Raw genomic sequence first — 20,319 nt, forward strand, 5'->3', positions numbered from 1 at the left:
ATCAAGTGGTGCACAAAACAATACAAACGTCTTGCTCCCAGCTGAGCCACTGAGTGCTTCTTCGAGTTATGAACTCCTCGCAGGCAGGCGAGCACATTGAGACGCTTTGCGCGTTAGAACCTAGGCGAAAGCTTGTGCATGCAAGGAATGTGCGGATGAAAACATTTCATCAAAGGGAGTGTAATGCTTTAGCTTTCACCCATTTAAGCAGTCTTAAAGGGCATTTGAAACGGTTAGGACACATTTTGTAGGTGCATAGGGTACAGCTTAAGTAGAACATTCGCATCACAATTTAACTGAAGCGTTACGTATTAAGAAAGCTACAAGCGATTACAAGTTACCCTTCTCCCTAGCCATGCTATTCCTCCTCAACTCGTTTGCCAAGTGATCGGTGCTAAGCTCCGCCTTCACGGGTTCTGCGTCACGGTGCGATGTCACATCGTCCACTTCCGCTTGTTTTGGAGCCTGCCTCCGCCCGTGCGAAACCTCTCTGTTAGCCGCTTGGCTGTCGATCACCAGCGAGAGCTATCCAAGCAGTGTGCGTTGCAATCATTCTGTTGATAGTCATTTGCGTCATGGACTCAGAGCTTGAGGAGCGGTTGTGCAGGATGAGCGAGGAGATGGGTTTTGACCCATATAGCGACACACCTTTTCGCACTCCGCTCCACGCTGACGACGGTAGCAGCGATTCGCCACCACCAGACTTACCGAATTCCCCTGACGGCCCCGACGACAACGATCACCGGTAAGCTTAAATATGGAAATTTACTTTCTCTATTCGATACGCGTCTGTCTTCTCGGAGCTGTATAGTTTGTAACAGGAAAAAAAATTCAAGTTGTACGGTGTGCTCTTTTTACTATTCAAATCATGGCGCATATCGGATACCGATAGTCCCATGCGCTTCAGGCACTCCGCTCGTCTGCCGCCTTGCAGAGGGACACAATGTCACGACTTGACATATTTCTAGTCACTAGTCTGCAGCCCACAACGCAACAATGGTGATTCATCGTGCTCACGAAAAGACAGACGGACACTGACAGTGGAGCTCTCGTCAAAGATGGAGCACGTTGTAACACAAGCAGACGACACTTGCTGTGTGGCTGAAGTGCCTAAGTGTACTGAAAAATTATTGTTGTGCATTCTCTTTATGTTACTTTCTTTTTACAAAAACAAATGTAACTAACTGCAACTTTTACGAACATCATTTGTTTACCAGAAAGTTGACAAAATTATCAATCACGCGCCCTGGGCAGCCCGTCGGATAGCTCGCCCCACTGACCTCAATTGGGTGATTTACGTCATGTGGGTAGGGGTGGCTTAATATTCTGCGGAGCAGTGTGCATTGTATAGCATTGCAGTGAAGCATAATGAAGTTGAAAGTGGCCACTTTCATGGAACATTTTATGTGCCCCATAGTTATACACATGTGCACACTCCATCCCCAGTCAAGGTACAAGCACCGAGATGTCTAATAACTGTACCGGCAGCAATTCAGAACTGTTTCTGATGTTGCTGTGGCAATTTGCAGCCTTCCTGACTGTTACATTTTCCCCGCTGTTGCTTTATTTATTTATTTTTTTGTCTCTCGAGAAACGTGTCACTGAGGTTCTACTGTATTACACCAAAGTTAAAGAACTAGTCATTTTGTTATATCTGATAGAGGTAAGAGAACTGGAACTAAAATTCTAAGTGTGTTTGCGGTAACTTGTGGGGCATTCTGGTGTGTCAGGGAAATAACTGCCAACCTGTGAACATTGGAATGCATGAAAATTCTGCTGTTGTAACAAGGGGAGCGAGGGGATTGGCCAGAGGAGAAAGCAGGCATCTTATTAAAGGGACTGGCAATTAATATTTATGGTACTAACTTTTTTCTTTGTCGCAACGAAAAGCTTGCTACTGAGAGTGTTGAATACTCTCATGGCGACACGGAAATTGTGGAGCATTTTTCATCAGAATTCTTCTGAGAGAGAAAAAAGAAGGAAGGCAGGGATCTTAATCAGTCAAGAGTCCGGTTGGCTACCCTGCGCTGGGGGAAGGGAGAAGGGGAATATAAAGAAGGGTGAGAAAGAGAGAGATGGGGGTAGAGAGACGTGGACAAACAGCACTAGTGTCAATGTCGCTTGTTTCTACCTGAAGTTGTTATTGTGTTTCTCAATTCCTTTCTTGGAAACAATAAGAGGTCAGTGTGATAGCAATCGAACGGGGGCTTTTGGGAGAAGTATATGATGAATGCGGCCCTAGGCATATCAAATTCATATTTTTTTATTTAGGTGTTGATGTGGCGGATAATTTCTGAACTGCTGCATTACTTCCACAATAACGGTTACACACTGTTGTCGTTTCCTGTTCAACTGCTTTCGCCATATACAAGTCAAGCCAAAGTTTTTTCAAACCATTACGGCTGCCATGTTCATATGGTGTTCCTTCATGTAAAGATGCAACAAAATTTCAAGCACTCATTAGTCAACTATGGCTTCCAAAAGCAAGCACGAAAACGGACCTGAATGCAATCGGAAATTAACATTGTCAGTAATGGAAGTGCTGCATCAATTACGCTGTTAAGGAAATCCTGCTAGTTGCTGTGCCAAATTGTCATTTATCACAGCCATAGCTCCAGGCCTGAGCCAAAGCGCACCTGCTCCAAATTGGGAATATTTTGCTTGCTCGACAAGGCGCAGCACAAGCAGCCAACATTTGCTATTCACCCTCGTACGGTTTCCATCACAGCTGCAGCACTTAGAGTGTGTGGCCGCTATCTTATTGCAGTTGGACATTATGCACAATATGACGCTGACAATGACCATGTAATTTCTCCTCTGGTGACATATAATTGTTATAGCAATTGTAATTATGTGATTTAATTATGGTGACGCGCTATTGTGAGGGCACAGCTTCTCAATGCACCTTTCTTGAGGTTGCTTAGTGGTATATCGACAAGTGCATAAGACGCATTATACTACTACTCGGCCGCTCCGACATGGAAAAAAGGAAATTGAAAACGGGACAAGGAAATAGTCACAGGCGCACAAGTCACACAGCACAGATGCTATTCAATCTATTCCTGCGATGACAATTAAGATGATATAATTTTTCCATCTGTATTGCATCCGCTTAGTCATGCTTCTGATCGACTACCAATTTGCTCAGCAAGTAATTTCAATTGTAGGGATATGTAGTGTCAATATAGTACAGCCACCCAGTTATGTATTAACATCGTGTGAGTGTCAAATAAGTAGTGTGCCAGTGCTTTGCTTGGAACATCCTGGAAGGCCATATGCTTTGACTAGCGTGAGCTTTAAGTGCATGAGCTTATCCTTACAGAGTATTTTTAAACTGTGAGGACACAGTGCTCGCGCCATATAAGTAATGAATAGGGTGGTTATGCGCATTTAGCCTAATTGTTTAGCGGATGAAATGCTATAATAGATAGAACATTTAGCAGATGAAATTAATAACGAAGCGAAGGACAGCGTGAGCGCGGAGGGGTTAACTCTTTATTTAAATGCAGAAATAACTGTAAATTACTAATAAGTTGGTGGTTATCTTAATCCTCTTGTCTATTAACATATAACTGGAACAACAAGTTGGAGAAAAAAATACTGGCATCTTAGCATAATACCTATTGAATGCGTTGTTTCAGAAGGTACTAACTTGCATAGTGCTTCCTCTTTGCACTGGAGCAGTATGTTACGGCTCAAAAGCGTTCTTTTCTTATTCCAAACAGCAGATTTTTCTGCTCCGACAAGGTGCCACTTCCATCACTGCGTCGTACGCTTGCCTCCCTTGTTTTTATCCAGCTGTTTAGGTTATGTTTTGTTATACCTGTTGTATATTATAGTACTTTGTTCTGTTGGGTGGCCCCAGGGGATGCCCCACTATATATTGTCACAGTCGGTAATGTGGGAAGAAGAGGACGATGATGGTGACCTTGGAGACGACGAAAAAGAGTGTAGTATTATCGCTGCCCTACGCTCAGCCATTAAAAGCCATCTGTAAATAGACGCACGCTTCTTCCTTCCCGTAACATCATTGGTGGACGTGCGGGGTGATCACTTGCGCAAGACGGAGCTCTGCAGCGGACGTAACCTGGCCGCCATGTCATCCGAAGGAGAGAGTCCAACCACGGCCCCGTCGTCACCACCGACGGTCATCCTGGCCCACCCTCGCGACCCTGGCATGTTTTCCGGGATCGACAATGTTGACGTCGATGACTGGTTGCAGAATCACAAACGGGTCAGCGCACACAACAGGTGGGATAACACGCTTATGCTGGCCACTATAATATTCTATCTCAAGAAAACAGCACAGGTCTGGTTCGACACACACGAAGAAGAGATTACGAGTAGGGACCAGTGCAAACAGAAGCTTAGAGATTTGTTTGGCAAGCCCGTCGGCCGCCAACGTACTGCGAAGGACCTTGGGACCCGTGTACAGACGTTCGCTGAATCTTACATTGCGTATATCCAGGATGTCCTCGCCCTTTGCCGCAAAGTGGATAGCAATATGGCAGATGCAGACAAGGTCAGCCACGTTTTAAGAGGCATCGCGGACGACGCGTTTTTACGCATCTACTTAATACCGCAGCTTCATCGACGTGCGAAGACATTTGTCCACCACGTGAGCCCACCTCGTGCGACAACGTCGTACGTATCGTTTGGCGAGAAATCGAAGCAGTCTCCTGCCACGCCAGTGACACAGTGCTTTGACAATTCCCGGCCGCTTGTGTCTCTCATTCAGTCGGTAATTCGCCTAAAACTTGCCAGTGTGGGTCTTTCGTCCATCTGCTCCGCCAGCCGTCCTTACTTTGCTTCGTCTGCTGCCTCTGCCCCTGTTCACTGGAGTCAATACGGTCCATATCCAAGCTATCGCAGCCCGGCCGAATGGCGCACACATGACGATACACCCATCTGCGTTTACTGTGGACGTGTGGACCACATCTCTCGCCACTGTCGAGTTCCTGGCCAGCCCACTCTCGACCAAGCTTTCCCGCCTACCGCCGCGCCCCGCTGAATCCTCGCCCGCCAGCACTCTCCACCAAGGTTGAAGACGCTCCTGACAGCGCTCGAGCCACCGCGACCAGCCGCTCGCCATCACCACATAGTCGCCACTCCCGTTCACCCCAGCTGCGTTGCTCTCCATCCCAAGCTTACCGTCACCACTCTCCGACGGGAAACTAACTGGGGCAGCTCCTGGAGGTGACGCTGCTCTAGAACCCCGGCCTGAAATTCCTCTGCTGACGCTGCCTGCTATTCGGAACCTTCTGGACGTGGACGTGGATGGTTTGCCCGTTACAGCACCCATCGACACTGGAGCCCAAATTTCCATCATGAGTGCGGGGTTTCGAACGCGCTTGAAGAAAGTACTTACTCCTGCTCCAACTCAACTTCTCCAGGTCACTGACGGTGGAACTCCAGCTGTGCTTGGAATGTGTACTGCTCGTGTCAGTGTCGCCGGTCGCCACACGTCCGTTTTGTTTAGTGTGCTCGAACGTTGCCCTCACAATGTGATCCTCGGACTCGACTTTTTAACCGCCCATTCTGCTCTGATTGACTGTTCCGCCGGTGTTGTACAATTTGACCTACCCCTACCTGTTCCCGTTGACCTTCCTACTCAAGCTCCAACTCAGCTTTGTTCCGCAGATTTTATATGCCTGCCATCTCTTGCAGCAATCTGCATCCCTGTCTTAACTCGTCAATTACAGCGCAAACATAGACGGAGGACAAAAAAGACGACGTAGACAGCGCTTGTCTACGTCGTCTTTTTTGTCCTCCGTCTATGTTTGCGCTGTAATTGACGAGTTATACCATGGAATTCCAACTAGCCCGTAGTCAGACCTTGTCCCTGTCTTAGCCTGCCCACCTGTACCTGACAGAGACTATGTCCTCACTCCCGCGACTTCAGTCCTGCTTTGTCGCAATGTCTCCTTCTCGCACACATCGTTTCTGTTGCGGACAATCAGACATGTCTTCCCATCCTAAATTTCGGACAGTGCCCACAAGTACTTCCTTGAGGCATGTCTCTTGCCACATTGTCACCGACGCACGAGTGCCACATTTCCACTCTATCTGTTGCGCCGTCTTCAACCAATGCTCATTCTGCGCCTTCTGCATCAGCCCCGACTGACGACTTTACAAAGATGATTGCACCGGACCTCTCAACCCCACAAGCCTCAGAGCTCCGTGGCCTCCTCGAGTCCCACTCCGACATTTTTGACCAGAACGATCGCCCTTTGCATCAAACTACGGTTGTGAAGCATCGTATAAATACCGGTGATGCAGCACCTGTTCGCCGACGCGCATACCTGATGTCGCCTTCTAAACGACAAGTTATCCAGAGCGAGGTTGACAAGATGCTTGCCAGAGGGATTATTGAACACTCTTCCAGCCCGTGGGCGTCCCCTGTTGTTCTCGTCAAAAAGAAGGATAACAGCTGGCGATTCTGCGTTGACTATCATCATCTAAACACGATCACCAAGAAAGATGTATGTCCACTTCCACGCATTGAGGAAGCTCTGGATTGTCTCCACGGTGCCACTTATTTTTCATCTATAGACCTTCGCTCTGGATATTGGCAAATTGCCGTGGATGAAATGGACCGTGAAAAGACCGCATTCGTCACACCAGATGGCCTATATCAGTTCTGGGTAATGCCTTTTGGCTTGTGCAATGGCCCGGTGACCTCATGCTTTTGCGTGGTTTGAAATTGTCCATCTGTTTGTGCTACTTGGATGACGTCATCGTATTCTCTTCAAAATTCATCTGTTCTTTCTGTTTTTCGCACCGCTGGCTTGCAGTTCAACTCATCCAAGTGCCACTTCGGTCACCGCCAGATAACCATGCTCGGACACCTCGTCAATTCGTCAGGCATTCTCCCCGACCCCGCTAAAGTTCATGCTGTGCAGAATTTCCCCGTACCAACGTGTGCCAAAGATGTTCGCAGCTTTATTGGCCTTTGCTCGTACTTCCGCAGGTTTGTGGAAAATTTCGCCCATGTTGCCCGTCCCCTGACTGACCTCCTGAAGAAAGACGTTCCTTTCTGTTGGGGCTCTGAACAAGCGTCTCCTTTCTCGCAGCTCATCTCGTTGCTCACCACACCTCCTGTTCTCTCCCATTTTGACGCCTCCGCTCCGACAGAAATCCGCACTGACGCCAGTGGCTACGGCATCGGCGCAGTTTTAGCTCAACGCCAATGTGGGCAAGACCGTGTCATCGCCTACGCCAGCCGCCTCCTCTCTCCCGCAGAGCGCAATTACTCGATTACTGAGCGCGAGTGTCTGGCCCTCATTTGCGCGGTGGGCAAGTTCCGACCCTACATATGTTGTCGATCATTTACAGTCACAACCAACCACCACGCCCTTTGTTGGCTTTCATCCCTCAAGGATCCCACCGGACGCCTCGGTCGCTCGGCCCTACGGCTGCAGGAATACACATACAATGTGGTCTACAAGTCGGGTCGTCAACATCAGGACGCCGACTGCCTGTCTCGTCATCCCGTCGATGTACCGGACGGTTTAGTGGATGTCGCACCGTTCTGCGTTCTTTCGCTCTCTGCCTTGCAAGACATTGGCGCTGAACAACGACGCGATGAGTCGTTACGCCCCATTATCGAACGCCTGCTCTCGGATCCGTCTGACCCATCCCTTCACATGTTCGTACTACAAGATGGCATCCTGTATCGCCACAACATGCGCCCCGACGGGCCTGAGCTCCTAACCGTCATTCCGTCTCATCTGCGACAGATTGTACTGCAGCAACCGCACGACGTTCCCACCGCTGGACACCTTGGCGTCACGCGGACCTATGACTGAATTCGGCGACGGTTTTTTCTGGCCCCGTCTCACCCACTCCGTCCGGCGCTTTGTTGCCGCGTGTGAGTCGTGTCAACACCGGAAAAGACCAGCTGTGCCTCCTGCCGGACTGCTGCAGCCTTTGGATATACCGGCCGACCCTTTTTTTTGCGTTGGCGTTGATCTTCTTGGACCATTCCCTATATGAAATGACGGAAATAGGTGGATTGCCATCGCTACGGACTATACGACTCACCATGCCATTACTAGAGCCCTACCGACCAGATGCGCTACAGACGTCGCTGATTTCTTGCTTGCCGACGTTATCTTGCACCATGATGCACCTCGTCAACTTCTCACCGATCGCGGCAGATACTTCTTTTCCAAAGTCATAGACGACCTACTTCAATCGTGCTACTAAACACAAACTTACTACCGCTTACCATCCTCAAACTAATGGTCTTACCGAACGCCTGAACCGCACATTAACTGACATGCTAGCAATGTATGTTTCCTCCGATCATCATGACTGGGACATTGCTCTACCATTCGTCACGTTTGCCTACAATTCCTTGCGCCACGACACAGCTGGCTATTCCCCCTTCTATCTCCTCTACGGCCGTGAGCCGACTTTACCTTTCGAGACTCTCCTTTCGACCACCCTCAACTCCCCGACCGAGTGCACTCGGGATGTCATAGCCACAGCGACCCAAGCACGCCAGATTGCCTGCATTCGTCTTTCTTCTTCACAGACACGCCAGAAGTGCCGTTACGACCAACGCCATCACGACGCGCATTACGAACCAGGTGCTCTTGTGCTAGTTTGGTATCCAACTCGGCATGTTGGCCTTTCGGAGTAATTCCTCTCACGATACTATGGCCCTTACCGCTTCCTTCGCCAGGTGACCCCAGTCACATATGAAGTGTCTCCGCTGGATGCCACGGTACCTTCATCTCTCGCTGACATCATCCACGTCAGCCGTCTCAAACCTTACCTTTCTCGGACCAATGAGCCGCACCAATAAGGTGCTTTTTCCGACGGGGCTGATGTCACAGTCGGTAATGTGGGAAGGAGAGGACGATGATGGTGACCTTGGAGACGAAGAAGAGTGTAGTATTATCGCTGCCATACGCTTGTTGGCTCAGCCATTAAAAGCTATCTGTAAATAGATGCACGCTTCTTCCTTCCCGTAACAATATGTTTAAATGCCCTCGCTTCAACCGAGGAGTAGGTTGGGCGCGGTGTGGAACTAGTGTGTGTCAATCTTTTGGATTCACTGACTATGTTCGGTGCCTCCCTTCGCAGACACTACAATACCTTCACCCGCTGGTGTGTTAAAATGCATTGCGCTTTGCAAAGGGAGCTGTTTGCTTGTGCTATTCCTTGTCACTTCCAGAAATCATTTGCCACTATTTTGTGATGGCAGAGCTCAAGGAGCAAAGTGCACTAAAAAAATTTGTCATATTTTTGCACCTATAACCCTCGCCAAACATAGTAAAAATTTCACAGTAAGGTCAGGATTGGGGTGCGGATTACTGGAATTTAGATTTGAAGTGTGGCTCCATCGCAGCACAGCTTGTGCTGCCAGAAAGCCACACGTCAAAGGTAGGTCCTCGACTACTCACACTTTCGTTATCTCCTGGGGAACCCCACTGTTTTTGCACCCCTCTGTGTTGAAGCTCCTTTCTCCCCACCGGCATTGTCGGTCATTCTCCTCCTCTTCAAGGGTCGCCATTTTGCGTTTAGCAGTTTGCGAATATAGCACAAGCCACTGGCAAAGTATAACTTGGATCACAATAAGCCGAACTCAACGGTCCAGCTCCCATCTCTGAAAACGGTAAAGCAGACTCACTGGCTGAAGATACGACATAGAGAAGTGATTTATCCCCAAATGGATGCTGTTCTTGTAAACATCTGAGGGTTGTATGCAGTGTAAGCACTATTAACGTACTTCGTCGTTTTCATTTGTACATAGCCATCATCATCTTCACTGTTCTTCGACTTCTTCGCGCGTGAGCTGGGGGCGTTGCCTTTGGTGGAATAAACAGCGCTGGACAACTTGATCGGTCTCGGTATTATAAAGTGGTGGAGGTACGTCAAGATCCCGACGTCCTCTCGCGTTCCCGTCCTCCCTGGAGCTCCGTTCCGGTCGCCGCCTGCACCCAACTACCCCTACAACAATGGACACTTCCGACCCCGGCCCTTCCGGCGCCTCAAACCCTACCACACAGACGACCCCACCTGCGGCGCCCTCTTGGACTGTGACGAGCCCTCAGCGCGATCCCCCTGTCTTTGCGGGACTCCGCGGTGATGACGTAGACGATTGGATCGACCACTACGACCGCGTGAGTTCTTGTAACAAGTGGAACGACACCCAGAAATTGAGGCACGTCGCCTTCTACTTGACCGGTGTTGCAAAGACGTGGTATTTCAACCACGAATCCGACATCGCGGATTGGTCCACGTTTACCTCGAAGCTGCGGCAAATCTTCGCTTCCTCGTCTGGCCGTGCAGAAGTCGCCAAACAGAAGCTGGGAACGCGCCGCCAACTTCCCCAAGAGTCTTACACCTCATACATAGAGGATGTCTTGGCTCTGTGCCGCCGTGCGAATCCTAGCATGACGGAAGCCGAACGCGTTCGCCACATCTTAAAAGGCATTGGGCCTGTCGCGTTCAACGCCTTAATCGTGCAAAATCCGGCTTCTGTCCAAGACATCACTTCAACGTGTCAACGCCTCGACGAGCTGCAGTCTATTCGTCTTCCACATGACAGCAGCGATCCTCAGGTTGCTCATTCTCTAGATCTACGTGCTCTTATCCGCACCATCATCCGCGAGGAGCTTCAACTACAAGACCTAAAGCGTCCCCCTGCTGCCTGCGCACCAACCCCCACCTTCGACTTGCGCGAGGTCGTAAAGCAGGAGTTGACAGCGATGACTACACCCACGACGCATCTTGCTCCGGTAGCGCGCTCCACCCCTACCTACGCGGATGTTGTTTCGCTACCCACCCCTACCGTGACTTCCGTGCCTACTGGCGTTTCCTATGACCATTTGGCTTCGATGGGAACCAGAGCACTTGCTGCGCCATCGTACCCTCAGTGGCGTCCACCTCGTCCGGTTTGTTTTTACTGTGGCATACGCGGCCATATATCTCGCTTCTGCCGCCGGCGCCAGCAGGATGAAAGGCGAGGCTATGCTGAGCACGAAAGAGACCGCACTCGCCGATCAGACGACTACTATCCCGGACCGCACTCATTCCCTCAACAGCGTTCTCCGTCTCCACCAGCTGCTCCCAATCTGCCTCATAGTTCCCGTTCGGCCAGACGTCGTTCTCCATCCCCTTACCGGCGCTCTACATCACCACTTCGTCCCACTTCCCATTTTGTCGACCAGCACTCGGAAAACTAACTGTTGCAGTTTTTGGAGGGGAAACTGCTTCTTATCGGTCTTCAAAAATTCCTCCTGTTCGCCCGGCCAACATGCTTTCTGTGACTGTCGAAGGTGTTCCCGCATCAGCTCTCATCGATACCGGTGCCGCCGTTTCTGTTCTTCGGAGTGATCTGTGTTCCCGGCTCCGTAAAGTAAAAACGCCTTATCTTGGACCTATTTTGCGTGGCGCTAATAATGCATTCATTCACCCTGACGGACAGTGTACTGCTCGTGTTCTCATCGACGGCATACGCCACCACATCGAGTTTATCATCCTTCCAACGTGTATCCATGAACTTATACTTGGTTGGGACTTCCTACATTCTGCTTCAGCCGTCATTTCATGTAAAGAAGAAGTTGTCCACATCACAGATACAGAGCTTGAACCTGTTGCGGACTCTTCACTTTCATGCGTGAACTTGGTCCTCGCTTCAGACTACGTCCTGCGTCCTGGTCACGAAGACGTTGTAGCCGTAACGTCCAGTCAGATCGCCGACGGAGATGCCCTAGTCGCCCCTTCTTCCCGCTGTACTTCTCGCGGAATTCTCATTGCCACCTGTCTCGTCCGGTTTTCACGCGGCCGCGCCCTTCTGTCTGCTTGCAACACGACCCCAGATCCTGTGATGCTGCCCAAAGGGATGACTGTGGCAACCCTCGCCGACACTCAACCAATCTCTCTAGTCACGCTTTGCCCTTCTTCATCGCCAGCACCAACCTCAGGTTTGGATGATTCTTTCCCTCCTCCAGCCGTTCTTGGTTCTGACCTAACAGCCGCGCAGTCCGAAGCCTTAATGGTGGTCTTGGCAAAACACAAAGCCTGTTTCGATAGCTGTTCCTCTGTGTTGAGCCAAACTCCTGCGGCTACACACCGTATCGAAACCGAAGGTTCCGCTATAATACGACGACGCCCCTATCGTGTATCGCCGTCCGAACGAAAGGTCATTGAACAACAGGTCGCTGACATGCTTGCGCGGAAGATAATACGACCTTCATCTAGCCCATGGGCGTCTCCCGTGGTCCTGGTAAAGAAGAAAGATGGCTCAGTTCGCTTTTGCGTGGATTATCGAGCGCTCAATAAGATCACACGCAAGGACGTATATCCAATACCTCGAATTGACGACGCTTTGGACACACTACAAGGGGCGGAGTATTTCTCCAGCATTGATCTTCGATCAGGATATTGGCAAATTCCGATGAACGAGACTGACAAAGAAAAGACCGCATTCGCTACACCGGATGGCCTTTATGAATTTAACGTGATGCCTTTTGGCCTTTGCAATGCTCCTGCCACATTTGAGCGCATGATAGACAACGTACTTCGTGGTCTAAAATGGAAGACATGCCTCTGTTATCTGGACGATATTGTCATCTTTTCGTCTGACTTCAGCCAACATCTTCAACGATTAGACGAAGTTCTCAAGTGCCTTGCGAATGCTGGTCTCCAGATCAATACAAAAAAATGCAAATTTGCAACCAAAACAATAAAAGTATTGGGTCACGTCGTCTCAAAAGATGGCATCCAGCCTGACCCCGACAAGATTAGTGCCGTTCTTCAGTTTCCTCGCCCCCAGCAACAGAAAGATCTACGTAGTTTCCTCGGCTTGGCGTCATATTTTCGTAGGTTTATACGCAACTTCGCAGCAATAGCAGCTCCTCTACACAAGCTACTGGTTACCGGTGCCTCTTTCACGTGGACTAGCGACTGTGAGTCGGCTTTTCAAGCTCTTAAGCGGCATCTTACTTCCGGACCAGTGCTTCGCCACTTCGATAATCGTGCCCCCACCATACTCCATACTGACGCAAGCGCACAAGGTATTGGCGCAGTACTTCTGCAACGTAATACAGCATCTAAAGAGCAAGTCATAGCATATGCCAGCCGAACACTTTCTCCAGCTGAGCGGAACTACACCATTACAGAGCAAGAGTGCCTGGCTATCGTTTGGTCGATTCAGAAATTTCGCCCATACCTTTACGGCCGCCACTTCACCATCGTCACCGACCATCATGCTCTGTGTTGGCTGTCATCAATGAAAAACATCTCAGGACGCTTAGGACGCTGGATACTCCGCTTGCAGGAATATGACTTCACTATAACGTACAAGTCTGGAAAACACCATCATGATGCAGACGCATTGTCTCGCTGCCCACTCTCACTCTCTCCAGGTAACGCGCCGTCGTCTTCCCAACCACGTCGTTCCGATGCTACGCCTGCCTCTCACCAACTCTCGATAACATCCCTGGACCAAGTTACGCTTTCATCACGCTCTGATTTCGTCTCGCTTCAGCGGGCCGACTCCTACTGTCGAGCTCTCATGGATCGCCTTAGTGGGTTCGCCGAACCGCCCAACAGCCGCTTGCGACGCCAACTTCGACAATTCCGCCTTCAAGGTGGCGTGCTACACCGCTACATTTACCACCCAACAGGTCACCGGTGGGTCCCAGTTCTACCTCGCTGCCTTCGTTTGCGGGTATTAGAGGCACTTCACGACGATGTATCGGCTGGCCACTTAGGCTTCCACAAGACTTACGACCGCATAAAGACCCGCTGCTTCTGGCCTGGCCTATCCTCAACGGTGGCCAAATACATTGCCTCTTGTGCGTCATGTCAGCACCGCAAACGCTCGACATCCCCTCCTGCCGGTTTACTACAACCTCTCCCTTGCCCGGACGCACCTTTTGAATTTGTTGGCATTGATTTATATGGTCCCTTGCCGTTGACACCCTCCGGTCACCGTTGGATTGTCACTTCGGTCGATCATTTAACAAGATATGCCGAGACTGCCCCTCTGCGATCCGGCACCGCTTCTGAGGTCGCCGACTTTTTCTTGCGCGCCATCGTCTTGCGCCATGGGGCTCCTCGCGTTCTTCTCAGTGACCGTGGCAAGGCGTTCATTTCACAAGTCCTCGAGGAAGTTCTTCGAGCCACTAATACCGTCCACAAATCTACGTCCACTTATCATCCGCAAACCAATGGCCTTACTGAGCGCTTCCACCGTACGCTGTCTGACATGATTTCCATGTACATCCGTCCTGACCACACTGACTGGGATAAAATTCTTCCTTTTGTGACATTCGCATATAACACTGCTATTCAACGAACTACCGGCTACAGCCCTTTCTTCCTTGTGTATGGACGATCTCCTTCCACCATATTCGACAGAGAACTATTTTTCGCACCTTCTTCGCCTAACGCGTCGCTTCCGGAAGATTTCGCTGCCCGAGTTGCACATTGCCGTCAAATCGCCCGGCAAAGCACAGAAGCTACCCAAGCTGAGCGCAAGCGTTACTGCGACAACAAACGCCGTGACCTACGTTTTCACCCTGGAGACCAAGTCCTGCTTTGGACTCCAGTCCGCACCCCAGGCCTCTGTGAGAAGTTCCTTCCACGCTACATTGGCCCATACACCGTTGTGCAGCAAACATCTGCAGTGAACTATCTCGTTCGCCCAGTACACTCCGTCACTGACCGGCGCCGCCGGAATGCTGAAATTGTTCACGTCTCGCGGATGAAGCCCTTCACTCCCCGTTTAGATAATCTCTAATCTGCGGCCAGGCTAGCCGCTTCCATGACGGGGGGAAGTTAGTGTAAGCACTATTAACGTACTTCGTCGTTTTCATTTGTACATAGCCATCATCATCTTCACTGTTCTTCGACTTCTTCGCGCGTGAGCTGGGGGCGTTGCCTTTGGTGGAATAAACAGCGCTGGACAACTTGATCGGTCTCGGTATTATAGCAGTTATTTTCGTGGGTTATACGCGCACATTATTATTTCTTTCTGGGGTGTTCTGAAACAGGATGCGGGTTGTACGTGTTGGCGGGCTAGATGGGGAAAACTACGGTTTTTCCTGGTCGGCTCCTTGCAATCTCAGGTTATGCAAACATAGTCAACGTTCAGCGTGTGATCAAGAAGAAACCCACTGATGAAGTATGATGATGTATGAGACAAATTTGTTGTGTTAGCGAATCTTAACACATTTTCAAGTGCGAAATATGGCCTCTGAGCCTCAAGCGCTCATTGAAGACAAGAGAGCAACCTTGGTCAAAGCATCTTTTGAAGTGTTCTCTGAGGCTCATATGAATTTAAGAGATTCGTTAAACACTCCACAATCTGCCACTTTATGATTTTTCACTTTCCTGTAAAATGCTTTCTATAAGTAGACTTCACAAACAGGATAATAAACATTCAGAAGCAGGAATATTGATTAAATAAAAAGGACTATTAGGAGTTCTTTGTTTCATTGTTTCATCATGCTTGAAATCAACCTGAAGATCTCCCAAGTAAAGAAAAAAAGAAAGCTTGTCAGTAAATTTAGGATCTGTGTACTTTTTTGGCATTTCATAATAACAACTCTTATTTTGTTTTATTTGTGCAGCATCGAGGCCTTCTGTTTCTCCGTCAACTACCAAGTGTGACAACTCAAAGCAAGGGTGCCTCCACCGATGTCACCTATGCGACTATGAGGCTGATGAACTGTTTCATATGGAAGCACATGCCAGTGTCCATACTGGCAAGAAGCCATTTCAGTGCCCTTCATGCCATAGAAGCTTCTCAAGCAGATCCAACTTAAACGTTCACCTGCGCACCCACACAGGCGAGAAGCCATTTGAGTGCCCTTCATGCTCTCGGAGGTTCGCACAACAGGCCACCCTGAAATCCCACATGCGCACGCACACAGGCGAGAAGCCATATCAATGTCCTTCATGCTGTTGGAGCTTCTCACACAAGGGTTACCTGAAAGCCCACCTGCTCACCCACACAGGTGAAAAACCATATCAGTGCCCTTCATGCTCTCGGGGCTTCTCAAACAGATATGACTTAAAAGTTCACCTGCGTACCCACACAGGTGAGAAGCCATTTGAGTGCCCTTCATGCCCCCAGAGCTTCTCACGAAAGGGCCACCTCAAAAACCACCTGCGCACCCACACAGGCGAGAAGCCATTTCAATGCCCTTCATGCTCTCAGAGCTTCTCACAACAGGCCCACTTAAAAGGCCACCTGCGCACCCATACAGGCGAGAAACCATATCAATGCCCTTCATGCTCTCAGAGCTTCTCACACAAGTGTAACCTGAATGTCCACCTGCACACCCATACAGGTGAGAAGCCATATCAGTGCCCTACATGCTCTCAGAGCTTCTTATACAAGGGTCACCTGAAAGTCCACCTGCGTACACACACAGGTGAGAAGCCATATCAGTGCCCTTCATGCTCTCAGAGCTTCTCACAAAAGGGCAACCTTAGAAAACATGAGGAGAGAAGCCATATGAATGCCCTTTATGCCTTCAGAGATTCCCGTTGAAGATTGCCCTGAAGACACACCAGCGCATTCATGTAGGTGACCGGCCATATAGTTGCACCTTCTGCTCCAAGTCCTTTACGCAGTCTCATCACTTGAGTGGACAGATCACAGCACCATGATACTATGGGGTAGCTCATCAACCATATTGAACGAGAGTCTGAAATATAAGTCTTAAACGTGTAGCTTGTTGCATAGTGTTCTACGGCATCAGGTAGGACAAGTGTGTTCGCACCTTTTGTTTTTTTTTTACAGATGGGTACATTTTCAGAGCAATTTATTGTTCACTAAGTTAGCTTTCCACGGTCTGTTTCATCAGAGCAACAAATAAATGCCGTTGTTTAGTGAGTATTCATTGTCTCTTGTTGGTATTTTAGTATTTAAATGGCAGCATGCAATACACGGATGTTAGCATATTATTGTATCTGGTACTGCAAGAGAAGTTAAGTGATGGCAGTTGGAGGTTCATTATTAACACAGAAAGACCTTGCTATAGCTAACATATGGGAGTATTTTGAGTCTTGAGTCAAATGTCAAGTCCACGATGCCTAATTCATTCCTACGTCTTATTTCAACTAATGTATCAGCATTTCTATAATCACTAATGTGATACATATTTTTATAAAATTTTCATTTTGAATCGTGCATACACCTTCACTTTATAATACATTTGTGTGCAAACGGCAAAAAATTGTACCAATCCTGTTTTTCAGCATTTGAAAAGATTCTTTCTGAATTGCAGTTGTCCCAGTCTCTCATAAAGAATTTCCTCACCAACAAAATTATGCACACATGTTTTTTAATATATTAAATCCAAGAATTCACTGTTTTGATTAAGGGTGTGTGAATGTTTGATGCTTTAAAATAGACACTTCGTAAATAGAAATATTTTCTAATTGCCTTCGAACACTTAAAACATTGCCTGTGCACAAGTAAATTTCAAATGGAAGCAAACATATGATAAATGTCACCCCCTTAGGCATAGTATATTCATCAAATATGAGAATGTGCATAGTAGAGGCTGTACACGTTTCTCAGGGAGCTAGCCTTTCCTGGCTATACAGGGATCATTTGTGCTTTCTAAAGAACCCTTTGTATGCGAGCAATTTTCTCGTTCGTTCTTTCTGCTCCATTTGTGCTTTTAGTAAACAATGCTTCGTAACGGGAGATGGAACTACAGAAATTTGCCAATATTACAAACATCTGGTTTTGCACATTGTTTAACACATATTTTGATAAAAGTTGTTCATTTTCCGAAAACTTTCTGAAACACATTGTACATTTCTTTCACTTCAGGCACTATTAGATTCGTATTCCATTCAATCTGAAAAATGACATATATTGGGCAACAATGTACCTACATGTAATAAATAAACATGAGCCTTTCTTTTTCTTCTTCTTTTGTTTCTGGAAGTTGCACTCCTAATTATTACCTCCGCATCCACTCAACCATTTTGGTGACACATACGCCTTGAGTCTTTGGCACGTTACATCATGTGAAGAGGCACCTGCACCAACTTGTGGCCATTTCAGTGCAGGTTCTTCTTTGAAAGCTTCTTTGTAACTTGTGAACTCAAATAGCAATTGCCTATTGACGCCATTAGGCCGTGTAGTTGTCTATGTATTAATAAAAGTAAAATATGAACTGAGAAAATGCATACGTGTGCAGTATACTGCATGGCATTCTGTTACGCAAGTGTTACTGTATGCTTGGATATGTTGAGCTGCCAAGGTAATTCATAGCATGTTCCAACATGTGACAAGCCATTTCATTCTATTTTAAAAATGCAGTGAAACACTTGGTGAACGCTTATATGACGTGACACATGACACTAACCACCACTATACCACAGTCAAGTTGGTTATCAGTTATGTAGGCGCACACTGTGAAAAATAAATGTAATATTACTTAACAAGTCCTTTAGTTATATTAAGATATCTGAGGCCAGTTCTGCTGAAGGTTGCAGATACATTTTTGGTAATCAATTTAGAGCACATATTTGAGTGGCCATGGCCATGTGAAATTCCTTAATGTAACGGCTCAACAGCGAAGTACTTGTTTATTCACTATGCCTTCAAAAGGTTCCTGTGTTCAGTAAAGTGCTCATTAGCAATACATTGTGAATGTTACATGGCTCACTAGGACATGTTCTACATATCAGGGTGTCTACCAACCTGGAAAACCGGGAATTCTCAGGGAATTTGAATAGTCTGAAAATACTCAGGGAAAACTCAGGGAATTTGTGCTTCTTTCAGGGAAAATTAGCTGTAACTTCATTGAAAGGGAACGAAAGTCGTGTTAATGCTGGCTCCAGTAACACAGGAATCGCAACGAATCGTCATTGACGCGGTGTCGTCGGCACGAGGTATTGCCAGAGTAGTTAACGACCGATTTTCCAGATGCCCGATCTTTCGGACATGCCCGATAATTCGCACGGCTTTGCGGCACCACCACGTACTCCATATAGTCAGTGTATATTGCCTTGACTGCAGGTCTGAAATGGCAACAATCAAAGCCACCACTGCCGCCATTTTTTCTCGCCGCCTCGAACCACGCAGATTCGCTGGCGGCCGTAGCCACCACCGCGGCAACGTTAGGTCTAGCTGCTTCTACGTTCGCTATTAAGCTTCTTGCCGTGCGGTGCGGTGTTTTTCCATTGGAAGAATTCGCCGCTGTCAGAAATGGCACCGACTCCGCCTTTGTAATCCTCGCGAATAGCTTACAACGCGTTGCGTAATGCCAGTGTCCGAAAGCTGGCTTCGCCTCATTACAGAAATGTTACGCGGTGAAGCATAACAAGCGTGAGAAGGGGCAATTGTCACGGCACACAGTATGTATTCATTAATTATACACGCGTGCACCCCCGTTTCCTGTCACAGTACGAGCACCGATATGCCTAATAAGTGTACTGGCAGGCCTTAAAAGCTTTTTCGGACTTGCCTGTGGCAATTTCAGCCCTTAAGGGCAGTTAAAGACGTGCATTCATTTTTTTCGGACTGCCCGATTTTCGGATGTTTTTGCGGCCCCTAGGGAGTCCGAAAAATGGGACGTTGACTGTACAACTGACCAAGAGGATGCTTCAAATGATCCATGGGGTGAACGCGTGGCAGAAGGAGGATGAGAACAGGAAGGGCCGACGTACTGAGGAATTAACGGGAAAGGAAGCGTGCCGCTGCCTCTTTGAAGGAGCTTGAGCTCAAAAAACAAAGTGTTGGCTGATGCCGAGATGCAGGTGTCCCTCATCCAAACTAAAATAAGCTCTTTAAAGCAGTGAAACCCAACACTGAGATGTTGTGTACGGGCTGAGAGTATGTCAGGACAGTTGAGGTTGACTTCCCAGCTGCTGAGAGAGAATCTTAGTTGTGACAAAGTTCAGGCCTCATACCGATGAGCTTGCTATCAGTTGATAGAAATAGCTCATATTCAAAAATATTTACTTATGTATGCATCTCCTTACATTCGTATTTGAAAATGTTCGGCCCAATTTGCAATGGGCTTTATCATTTCTTTCGCTGTGCATTTTACTAACACCTTCCTTCTGTTTTCTTTTTAAATAAACTAGATATTACTCCTTACTATTCAAACTGGATTAAGTCATTTTTTGTTTCAACATGCATACTACAGCATCGGGCAACATGGTGTCAGCATGTCTTGACATAAAACAGAGTTCTGGCTCATTCATGGAATTTTGCAAAGACGCTCAGGGGAAACCTGGAAAACTCAGGGAATTGGGAAATGTGAACTTCGTAGACACCCTGCATATAGATCGCTGCCTAAGTGAACATCCTTGTTCATGAAAAGA

General features: G+C 48.1%; 1 protein-coding gene across 5 annotated transcripts in view; it reads left to right on the forward strand.

The window, feature by feature from the left end:
* The window catches only part of LOC126526471 (uncharacterized), a 218,290-nt gene that overhangs the window by 102,525 nt on the left and 95,446 nt on the right, over positions 1-20,319 (forward strand). For 2 of the 5 annotated variants that reach the window (XM_072289608.1, XM_072289609.1), the window contains exon 4: positions 15,594-16,625. The exons of the other annotated variants lie outside the window; for them this stretch is intronic. In XM_072289608.1, coding sequence (XP_072145709.1) covers positions 15,594-16,519 — 926 coding nt within the window. In that variant the 3' untranslated portion in view covers positions 16,520-16,625. Of the gene's footprint in view, positions 1-15,593; positions 16,626-20,319 lie in introns of those variants that run through there. 5 annotated transcript variants of the gene reach the window in all.

This window comes from Dermacentor andersoni, chromosome 8 (assembly GCF_023375885.2).
Source record: "Dermacentor andersoni chromosome 8, qqDerAnde1_hic_scaffold, whole genome shotgun sequence".
Classification (NCBI taxonomy): Eukaryota; Metazoa; Arthropoda; class Arachnida; order Ixodida; family Ixodidae; genus Dermacentor; species Dermacentor andersoni.